The 12,217-nt window shown below is 38.1% G+C and overlaps 1 protein-coding gene across 2 annotated transcripts in view; it reads left to right on the top strand.

Annotated features, from left to right (window-relative positions):
• Positions 1–310: 310 nt before the first annotated feature.
• The window catches only part of GABRB1 (gamma-aminobutyric acid type A receptor beta1 subunit), a 417,769-nt gene continuing 405,862 nt past the window's right edge, over positions 311–12,217 (top strand). For both annotated transcript variants that reach the window (XM_017958684.3, XM_003898650.5), the window contains exons 1-3: positions 311–831; positions 1,003–1,094; positions 1,512–1,579. In XM_017958684.3, the coding sequence (XP_017814173.1) occupies positions 752–831; positions 1,003–1,094; positions 1,512–1,579 (240 nt within the window). In that variant the 5' untranslated portion in view covers positions 311–751. The remainder of the gene's footprint in view (positions 832–1,002; positions 1,095–1,511; positions 1,580–12,217) is intronic.

A 12,217-nucleotide genomic window follows, 5' to 3' on the forward strand; every position in this document is an offset into this window, starting at 1 on the left:
ATTTCCTCATTTCCCAACCTGGATGAGAAACGACAAGGGCAGGGAAGAAAAGTGGGTTAGAAGAAAAGTTGACTTGTCCCTCCTACTCTGCCTGTTACAGAAGTCTACACCAAGCCAAATGTCCTAGGATGCCTCCCAAGGGCAACTGATTTTTGTTGTTCTCAAATACGTCTTATAGAGTTTCCTCTATACCTTTAGTAACTCTCCAGCTCCCTCTCTCTCCACTCTTCCCTGCTCCCAGTCACCCCCACCCTCAACCCCCGCTGATCACATCCGCCCGGTACCCCCACAGGCTACCAGAAAACAACAGACCCGCCTGTCCCCGTCTAGGACCTCCATGACTGTCAATGAAAGATGCCAATCACAGGCAGCCTTAGCCAGATCACTGAGAGCCCAGCAAAAAAAAAACAAAAACAAAATCAGGTTGAGGGCAGAAAGGAAATCAACATAGCAACCTCCAATGCATGAAGGAAACTCCGTTTACACAAGCTCGTAGGATCCCCTGCGTGGAAACAGCGGCTTCTCTCTGACTACCCGGAGGACACGGAGCACCCCAAATAGGAACTTTAGAGGAATTGAAATCTGTTGCCTATTACCGCTAGGAATACTGTTTGCAAGGCACAAGGTGTCTTTTGGTAGTGAGCGCGCTCTGCGCATGCGCAGGTCCATTCGGGAATTACTGCCCAGCAGCAGACTAAGTTGCATTCCTTGAATCTTCGCAGAAAAGACAATTCTTTAATCAGAGTTAGTAATGTGGACAGTACAAAATCGAGAGAGTTTGGGGCTTCTCTCTTTCCCTGTGATGATTACCATGGTCTGTTGTGCACACAGGTGAGCTGCTGTTGTTGAATCTCTCTCTCTCTTTTTTTTCTTGGTATGTTTCTTTTTACGTGTCTGCTGGATCATATATCTTGTTGTTTGGGGGTAGGTGTGCCTGTATCTTTTTATATGTGCTCACAGTTTGTGCTCATTTTGAATATAGTCCCTACTTCTTCCCCTCAGCACCAATGAACCCAGCAACATGTCATACGTGAAAGAGACAGTGGACAGATTGCTCAAAGGATATGACATTCGCTTGCGGCCGGACTTCGGAGGTAACGCTTCATCTTTTTTCAACCTGTAACCCATCCCTAGTTCTCCTTTTCTGTCAAAGATAAATGTCAAAAAAAAAAAAAAAAGGGCATGTCATTTTCGTAAGCGTGCACTATGCCCTGGACACACACACACACACACACCCCACACACTCACACACACACCGGATCCCCAGTCTCAGGTGGATGAATCCTCAGGCGGAGGCGACCTTCTCCCGGGCCGACACACCCTCTGCATAGTCACTGCATCATACGTGTGCCCACACCTGTTTTCCCAGGCTGTCCCCTGAAAGGGGTGGGGTGGGGGGAGCAGGGAGGGAGCCCGTTCAGAATGGAGTAAGGGCTGGGAAGTCCCCAGACCCTCCCCAGCCCGCTGTCACTGACAGAATCTGTCGCTAATGTGGCCCACCTCCCTGGCAGGGCCCCCCGTGGACGTTGGGATGCGGATCGATGTCGCCAGCATAGACATGGTCTCCGAAGTGAATATGGTGAGTGGCCTCCCGACGGGCCCGGCGGGCCAGCTTACGCAGATGGGAAATGAACCGGTCCCTTTGCCCTCTGCGTTTCTCTGGCGGTCACCTCGCCCCTGGGCCCTGGGGTCCCACTCCGCACGCACTCCCCACTCCGGCACACACACCCGGTCGCTCCTGGTTTGTAATTTCGACACACACGGGCTACTGCGGTGTTCCAGGGGAAACGTGCTCTGCACTATTTTGGGAAGGACGAGTGACTGTTGCTCCGTGGATCTGCTGGGGCGGAGTCTGAGCGTTACTTTAGCTGGGTTTCCCTGCGTGTTCGGATGAGGAGGGCACCATCTGCCGGCAGCTAGGCGGCCTGCACTAGGGTCCCCGGACCGGTGGTCGGCAGCCATCGCCTCCCCAGGCGCGGCCCCGCCAATCCCCATGGCCCTCTCAGTCAGCAAGCCCCGACGCACCAAGGCCCTGCCACCAAGAGCACAGTCGGGGTTTCAAAGTGTTCAGGCACACCAGGTGGCAGGAGCAACAGGCTAAGACAACAGTCCATGCTTGCTAGTAGGAAAAGTGCCCGAGCCTGGGTAGGCTTGTATTGTTTCCTTGAGGGAGGTTATGAATTTGTCTTACTGCATCTTGCAAATTTAAGTTGAAACAAAATAAATCAAGTCCTATTGCTTCACCTTACTCTAGAAACCTAAGCATGCCTAAAAAGCCTGATAATTTAAGGGACGTTGGAAGGGAGAGGGGGCGACAGTAACGCAGCATAGTCCTTTCATTTCAAAGGGGTCAACATTCCTTTATATACATTTTCCTTCTCTTTTTGGAAGCTGTTGCAAAATGAACTGAAAAAGGTGACACTTTCTCTGTCGGCTGGTTCCGTCCACTGTGTGTAGGAGTTTTCTACTTAGAGTTTCTAACTGTTGCTTCTTGTAAGACGGGGAAAAGCCTGTTGCTTTTCTAGAATCAGCCACCCAGGGATCAGCTAGATCTACGTGAGCAAAATGCCATTTTTATTCCACTTGTAAAAAAATATTATGGCGGCAGAAATTTATAAATCCTGAATAATTTAAAGAGTAAAACCATTTGAGATTGTATCACTCTATGGCTATAAAGGCTATTGAATTGTCTTTCATTTCATTCGTACTGTGTCGTTTTATTTTAATAGGCTAGGGGTTTAAGAATTTTTTTCTTTTCCTTTTTAGGTTATGTTAGGGAAGAAATAAATATGTCTATAGCTTACTGAATAGGAATAGAATAAAAGGTGTGACTATTTAATTTCTGTATTTTGTAGTTGTAGCGGCTCCTGCTTCAAATAGCTTATTTAAAATACTATTTTTAGATGTCTCTGATTGTCGTGCTGGAAAAGAAACTCAATTTTAAAAACGTAATACACAATGAATATTTTCTCATTGGCAAACTGACTTATTATATTCTGTTTACATACATGTTAACACTACAAAGTAACCCAAAACACACTATTTAGAAACACTTTGAGGAATGTAATAATATGTGTACATACACAAATTGTGCCTAATCTACACAAATGCAACTGGACAAATTAGACAATGAATTAGCTTAACAAGTTGTATCATGTAGATTAATAATGATAATATTTTCCTTTTCAATCATTTACTTTGGTATCTTGTAAACATCCACAGAAAATTGATAAAATAGAAGATTTAAAAAGCTCAAAAAGCAAATGCAGTCTTTGTTCTACCTTGCCATGCAGAGTGCCATGCTTCTCAGAATTTTAAAAAATATATGATTCTGTTGGTTATATTGACATACCCCTTTTCAGTTTTTTTAAACTCAATTAAATGGGAAGTTGCTGCAATCAACAACCACCATAACAAAAAGTTCCGTATAATCAGTTGTTCAACTGAATTCATACATAAGCTCAGAACAAGGATTGACTTTAACTGAAATACCACTGGACATTTCTTCCTAATGCTTAAATAAGACAGTCTGTTTACTCATGGCAACACGTGTATATGCACTTGATTTTTCAAAAATATTCACCCAGCTGATAAGCCTTTGAAAATACATATTCTACTACAATCCCCATTACCTTTCCACAACAATGTTAGAGACATGATTAGAAAATAGAAACCACTCAAAGCTGAAAAATGATAAACCTTGATTTACTTGTTCTTTCCTGTTTCTCCTTTTAATGAGCACTATTAACAGAACCCAAAGTTTATTTTATCTTCTCTCATCTATGACAAAACATTGAAATAAATAGATTAGAAATAACTCCAAGAAAAATGGAAATAAAGAGTAATGTTTTTAAAATTGAGGGTTCTGTGTAAACACAACTCAGAGGATTAGCCCACACCCCCAAAAGAGAATTGCTTACTGTATGTTGTGATTTTAGATGATATAAATAGGGTTAGAAATCCATGGAAAATAAGACTTATTGCTTATTGCTTTTTGTATTAAGCATGTTTCAGTACCCTGATAGGCCGTAACTTTTGAGTAATTTAATAGAAAATTTTCATCAACATTAAATGACAAGAATATAACAACAAGAATGGACAAGAATATCACAAAAATGGTTTTTAAGAAAATGCAAGTTAAATCAATTTCTAAAACATTGTTTATATTTATGTTTTTGTTCCTTACCATTATTACCCATTCCATGGCTGGGAAAATGAAATAATTGTGCATTAAATTAGTGGATTTGAGAACTAGATTCCATTCGTTTTTGTTTTTTTTCTTTGCTTCCCCAAGTAAAATATAGTCCCTGATTGGTTTGTACATTGTCTGCTTTAAAAACTAACATCATATCAAGAGTATTTTCTGATTTCTCAATTTGTGAAAAATTAATTGTTTTCTTAATTTTCCACAAATTAAAAAACAAAAGCAATCTTTACATAGTAAAGAATCTCTATAGTCAAGAATCATTGGTTCTAAGCAGTGAATGCAAAAATTGTGAAGAATAATTCCAATGCAGATAAACATATCTATTTGAGAACAAGACTTTTCATGCAGTAATATTATTGATTAAATTAGAAAGAATTGTTCTTCTGGCATCACGGGATATATTGTTTGTGTGATAGCAACTACATACTGTTACCATTTTCTAAACTGTCATCTTAAAAAACCACCATGATTTCCATTTATGTAGTATAACCTTCAAACCTTGTCTTTTAACAGTTTCTGCCAAGGCATAGACACACACACACACACACACACACACACACACACACACATACACACACAGAGGACTGATTAAAGATGAACAGGAGGCAGTCGGAGTAAATGGAGACAAGAGCTCCCAGAAATTGTCCTTAACATAACCACTAACATCTGCTACTATAAAGCCAGTAAGACACAGACAGTAGTAGGCAAGTTTTCTCTTCAAACAGTAGTTTGGGGAAACATGATATTAACTATCTTCTCACAAGTAGTTGAACTCTTGTATTTCAAATTCCAGTGACTTAGCTGTTCCTTCTTATTCAAGAGGTGGATCCTGATTACCAAGTAGGAGTTCCAACCCGGCAGCTCTCTGTAACTAATCTGAAGACACGATGGTCCATATGGCCATCCCTAGAAGACCTTACATCGAATGAGTCCTGACTCAACGCAGGATTCAATTCAAGCTGTTCCCAATATAAGATAGCTATTATGGATTCATTGTCTTTCCTTCCTTCTTGCATCAATGAGTATAACAGTGAATGCTCTTACAGACATTACAGTGAACAATGATGACAAAAATGAAAATGAGCCAATTTTATAAATAATGCTTAAGGAAAAACAAATTTAATTTCCCAAATATCCACTTAAAATTCATTGTTTCTGTTGTTGTGACAGTTATCTTAATATTAGACTCTGGAAACGTCTGGTACATACTTCAATTATATCTCATTACTATCACTGTGTGACTCAAAACAGTAACTGCTTGTCAGATTCCCAGTCCCCACATGCATTTCTCTAGGTCAGTGCTTCTCAATCTTTAACATATAGGTGAATCACTCTGGGATCTTATTAAAATGCAAATTCTGAATCAGAGGTGTGGGATGGGGACTGACATTCTGCATTTTCCTGGGCAATGCTGATTGCTGGTATGTAGATTGTACTTTGAATATCAGGGTAGTACATTATCCTAAGATATAGCTTCATTAAGAAATTGGCTGGGTGCAGAGGCCCCCACCAATAATCCCAGCACTTTGGGAGGCCAAGGTGGGCAGATCACTTGAGGTCAGGAGTGTAAGACTAGCCTGAACAACATGGTGTGAAACCCCGTGTCTACCAAAAGTATAAAAATTAGCTGGGTGTGATGGCACGTGCCTATAGTCTCAGCTACTCTGGAAACTGAGGCATGAGAATCACTTGAACCTGGGAGGCTGGAGGTTGCAGTGAGCCAAGATCGTGACACTGTGCTCCAGCCTATGCAATAGAGCAAAACAGTCTAAAAAAAAGAAAAGAATAAAAAAGAAATGAACATTTTTTTTCCTTTCAAATTTCTTTAGGAATGTTATTATTTAAGTTGCAGGTAACTGTTCTCTAAAGAGAAAGTTAATTCCATAACTGATAATGATGATGATGATGATGATGATGAGCAACAGGACAAAGGCAGGATCCTGGAGATGGGAGATGGGACTTGACCTAAACTAATGAATAGTCTTCTTATCTGTATTAATACCTGTGAATCAACCAATCTCAAATGATGGCAATGAAAACATTTCCAAGTACAGTAACTCCACAATACTATTCTGTTGCTTTGCAGGGAAACCTATGACTTTTTTCTTCAGGATAAAGAACATTGCAAACTGTTTTTCCACCACTGAGGAGCTAGCAACAAGTTTGTAAAATAGCCTAAACATACTCTTGATGCTGTCAGTAAATTCTCTGAGGTTTTAATAGAATTTCCTTTGCAAACAGAACAAATAGGTGAGTACCACTGAAAAGCAGAAAGAAGTATTAGCTAGCATATAAATACATTTTATTCTTATATGAGTAATCACAAAAAGTTTTTCTTTTAGGTTGTGGGTCACAATTTTATAACATCTGGAGAGACTGAGGAAGGAAAATCTTCCCTTTGCCTGTTTGGAGATTTTATATATATATATGTATATATTTTTCACTCTAAGCCACATTAAAGCAAGCCTATCTAGATTGTTTTAAAGCTGGAGTTTACATTTGAATGCCTGGGATTTTAGGATTGTAGAAACAGACTGGGTATTATAGTGTGAAATACAATGAAAACGAATAGTAACTTACTGAACATTTTCCATGTGTGAGATACGGTTATCAGTGCTTTACATTAATAGCGATTTAATCCTTTACTTAGTGCTATGCAATTCTTACCCCTCCCCACCTCCATTACAGATTGAAAAACTGAGTTTGAGAGAGCGAGAAATGTTGTTAGGTTAAATAACTTACTCAGAATTTATACAGCTAGTGAATGGCAGAGCCAAAATTTGAAACCAGGCAGCTTGTCTCTAGGGTCTGGCTCCTAACTACTAGACTAGTAAAAAATAGCCTAGGACTTTGAGTGAGTAATTTGGCTTCTCTAGGTTTCTCCTTTGTAAAATGAAGCCAAATTACATAAGTGCTAAAACCCTTTCCAGTTCAAATACCCTATCATAAAAACTTTGATATTTAAAGATTGTAGACTCCATCAAAATAAAAAATCTTTGTCTCCATCTTACTCCCTTACTAGATTGTCTTAAATACCATATTCTCCTGGTAGGTGAGTCAATCACAAGAATTTATTGAGTTCCCACTGAGTGCAAATGATGTAGCCTCCTGGGAATATTGAAGTACTGATTGTGTGCAATCTAGGGCCTCTTGAATTATTATTTTAATTAGTCATGGCATCCTCATCCAACTTTTTCTTCCTTAAACACATTCGCAAAGACAGTAACAAGAAGCAATGATCTTCAAAATGAAATTGGTCTAATGCCTGGTTTATATTGTACTGAACATTAGAGCCAAGACTAAACTGGAATTATTTCTACCTGGAGCTGTCCATTGTATTTAAACTGGGAATACTGCTCCACCACAACTGAAGTAATATTTTTTTTCAACACTTGTTGTGAAACAGAAGGAAACTGTTATTTTTGAAGATCTGAGCATCCCAAAGGATTTACCAAAACTACCTAAAATCCTTCCATGAGGTGACTGAGAAATAAGGGGTAAACCCAACATGTTTGTCTTAGCTGAATATCATTTAATGTCCATTCTTTCAGTTTCTGATGATTTTTGTCTTGGCAGGCCCCCAAATACTTCATAGTACCTTCAAAACACTCATGCACAAATGAAATCTTGCATTATCAAGGAAAGTAAAACATTTCAAAAGAGAAATGAACGTTTCAAATGTTTCCAGTTGGCTTAGGTTTCAGTGAGGGGGCTCAAATGACACAGTCATACTTACAAATCATAGGAGTAAGAATTGGTAGATGTTTATAGTTGACTAAATGTTAGTACATAGTTCATCCATAAACCACATGAGCACTGAAATTATTTTTCCCAAAAATGCTTCTGTTTTCAGTAGATCAAGCATTTCATGAAGTTCCTTGACTTCTATCTACTGAAAAGGAAGGACGTTAATAGTAACATTTAACAATCTATTATTCACTACTTGACAGATATGCCTAAGAAAATGTTTACAATGAATTCATATCAGTGGTGAAATCTTACAGAAAAAGGCTGTCCACAAGAGAAGAGTGAAAGATTCCTTTTTTATCTTTAGTGAGCCCAGTTACCCCTTTTAGAGTCCTCAGTCTTCATTGCTACTCTTCTACTAAATGAACCAATGTATCTTTCCCTGACTCTCACATCCCCAATAAAATCCGTTGTTCCATTGTGAATTTAAGAATAAAGGATAATTTTCCAATACTACTCAAGCAAGAAAGAAAATACCAAAAAAAAAAAAAAAAGACATCTAAATATGGTCTTTGCTCTAGTAGAGGTTATAGTCTTTTTTAAAAAAACAAACAAACAATGTAAAGTTTCTAATCTTGAAGTGAAGATTTTTCTTTTTAGAGGAATGTCTTTTTTGAAAAGTATATTTTTGAAAGAAGAACTGTGGATTTGAAACATCCCTAGTTATCTTGGTCTATGTGGTAGGTGCTATGATAGAGACATGTATGTATAGGATCCTATGGGAGCACCGGTCTGTAGTTTCTAAGGCATGATGAAGGGTTAATGCCTGAAATGAATCTTAGAAAAGAATAGTAGTTAGCAATTGTGTGGAAGTTCTTCTCATTTTCAGCCTATACACATTTCTACACAAAAGAAAGGGCATATGCATTGGGCGGTGTGCCTGAAAACAGCATGAAGTGTTCTGGGAACTACAGATAATTCCTATTGTGAGAACTTGAAAGGCACAGGGAAGATTATCAAGAGATCAGACGGCATGCTAAAAGCAAGATGTAGGACAATGCTATTGAATGTTCTCGTTGTGTAATAATAAACCTTTCTATAAACGTATATTTGTATATGCACTGACAATTTCTGGAAGGATACACACAAAGAAATGAGTAATAGTTATTACCTTTTGGAAGTGGAACAAGGAATATTTACTGTCTTTTACATGCCCCTTTGAACTCTTGGTTTAAAAAAAATCTTACGTGTACGTGTCCTCCACTTTTATTTTAAAAAGAGAATTTGTACTACACACTCACATGCAAACAGATAAAGAAATGATGCTGGAATATCTATGCTGAGGAAATGGACCCTAATCCTGAAATGTAGAACATCTGACAAAGGGTTTAACGGGAACTGTGTTTTACATTTTAAGTTTTTACAGCTATGTGGAGTATGATGTAGAGAAGGCTAAAACTGAGGACAGTGTTAGGAAGCTAAGAGTGTTTCAAGGTCCAGATGAGAGGTGATAGATGCCTAAACTGGTACTTTCCATAGGAATAGACAGAAAAATGATATTCAGAAGCAAATCAGAGGAATTTAGTGACTCTTTGGATGACAGGGATTAGAGAAGAAATGAGCCCTGGATCCCCCCTAAGGTTCCATATTAAGTGATTGACATTGGGTGTCCATGTGCCTAGGGAGGGAACCCAGGGCCAGGAGTACCACACCATCTCTTTCACTGCTGAAGTGGACACATTTTCAGAAAAAAAAAAAAATAGAGTATATTATATGTTACAAGGCACTTGGGGAAGCATTGAGTTAGAATATTAAATATTGACGTCAATGAACTATTTCTTCTAAATCTGTTCACAAATAAAGTGAGCTCTACAGAGAGAGATTCTGAAGCCCATAAATGTAGTGACTGAAATGGGCTGGTTAGAGATAGGGAGAAAGGGTGCTGGGCAAAGACAGAATGGAATAGAGTCAACTTTAATTATCCCTAGTAATATGGCTTTTTATCTAGGAGGACCTAGACTCTGACAGGATTTAGAGCATACTTTTCCTCCAGAGGCGTGATCTTTGTGTTCTGTTTTAGATGCCTTTATAAAACCTTATAGGTAGGGGGAAATAGATGTGTGGGAAACTTACTTACACAGCATCTGGTCTCTTCTCCACTGTATCACAAAAGTGATTCAGAGTTCTTCTGGAACATTGTGTTTCCATGTGAGATTGCATGAAAGCAGTGTGAGTTCTTGTAGAAAATGTATTTGGTGATGAAATGAGACCGGATATAACAGACAGGGCAAATGAGGTTGACAGCATGCCTTGAGAAATGAAGCTTACCTGCCAGGAAATTAAAAAGTGACTCTCAGGACCTTTGCAAAAGAATGGAAACATTGAATGGCCTGTTGGGTATGATTCTAAACCAGAATTCAACAGAGCACTGTCTCCACAAGTTGGTCTCCTGGAAAGAGGAAATCTATTTAAGCAAAGTCTTATTCACAGATTGTACTATTTCATTTAGAGAAAGACAGAGAAACAGCTAGAGAAATAGATTCAGATAGAAGAGGGCCTTTAGGTAGCTGTTAGCAATCAGCTGTTCCTTTCCTACCTCTACTGAAAAAGAGTATGGATGAAGGCTCTTCAGATATAACAGGAAAAATTAGAGGTTAGACGCCTTGACTCTTGTTGCTAAACGGATTAATCAGGGAAGTTGCTAAGAGTGAATCCCATTTGAATGATAGGGTTTATTTGGTATCTTTCCTGAAAGCAGAGAAATAGATTTGTCGAAAGCTTGGGATCTCTGCCTACTCTAGCCCTCCATAACTCATAGAGATATTTTTTCTTAAGATTTATTATTTTCAAGGAAATGATACACAATTCTCTAGTCAAGGGAAATAGCTTTGTTGTCTCCATGGAGACAGTTCAATGATATTCATTTGGAATCTCACCTGTGTCTAGAACATTTTCTCATGTCAGTGTCCATTATTTCTACCTCCTGCCACCTGCAAACTGTCTCCCAACCAAATGCATCTAGTTCTACTTCAAAACCCACAGGAAATCGTGTATTTTCTATCGAGTCTTTTCTGCAGTCTTACCAGAGAGAATTATACTGGAAAAAGAATACCTGGGGTCTATTAGGAAATCAAGACTCATAAAAGACAAAGACCCAATATAATTTAGGAATCATACATATAAAGGTCTTCCTAACCTTGCCTTTATACCCCCCCTATGTAAGCTTTAGGAAGCTTAGAATTATATTCTTTATATTCTCTATTATCACTCCTAGCATATTTTAGGGACTGAGTAATAACATTTACTAGGATTATAAGAGAAAATTTTGAGTCATAAAAATTGTTAGTAAATATAGCATTTACATTTTTAAATTCAGAATTTAACAGTTTCTTTATCAAGTCTACCTTATACTTTCATCTTTTTTTTATGTTGACCATGAATCATGAACTGTTTCCATAGAAACAGCTTCATCACATGACATAGCCAGTTTCACAGATGCAGAATCACTTTCTGACAAATATCAATGCATGTATATGTGTACAGTATGTATATATAATATATGTAATATGTGTGTGTATGTGCACTATCTATATGTAGTCTGATTTAAAAAATAATCACTACTTTTCATTTTCCAAATGTCATCTTACTGGCACATGGACTGTCACATATTTCTAGACACAGGTAATAAGTTGTTAAAGAATAACTTGACTGATGACTACAAAGTGAATGACATTTAAAAAGAAGAAAAATCAAAAATAAAAGGTAGCATATGAAAAGGGACCTTTTAGCCAATCTGTAGAGGTTTTTAAATGAGAAAAGTTATATTTTAAAAGATAAGCGAAGACTTAATGAAGCATAAAAGTAAAAAGTTAAAATTATGTCTAATCCACAAATATATATGCATGTAATATATATCTACCCAAATCTTTTATGTATCTAGGCATTTTGTATGTATACAAAATTATATATATACCTCATGTATACGTAATTGTATCCTTGCTGCTACATGATATGTTTTAAAATGTCAACTTTTGTCTGAAATCTCCACATTCACACAGTAATTTGTTGTAACCAGTAAATGTGGTAAATCAACTACCACATTAAATGGTGGTGAAAATTTCTTACCACTGACATCAATCACCACCTCTCTTTCTCTTCCCTGCCCTCCTCCCCTGCCCCCATTTAGCATGTCCTAAAGAAATAATTGGGGAAATAAAAATCCCAAGCCAACTATTGAGTTGAGGCTGATGAGTAGAGAGAAGGAAGATTCACTAGAAAAGTTAATATTGGCCAACTGAAAACTTCTATCTTCATGTGGGGAAA

This window comes from Papio anubis, chromosome 3, assembly GCF_008728515.1.
Source record: "Papio anubis isolate 15944 chromosome 3, Panubis1.0, whole genome shotgun sequence".
In the NCBI taxonomy this organism is placed as follows: domain Eukaryota; kingdom Metazoa; phylum Chordata; class Mammalia; order Primates; family Cercopithecidae; genus Papio; species Papio anubis.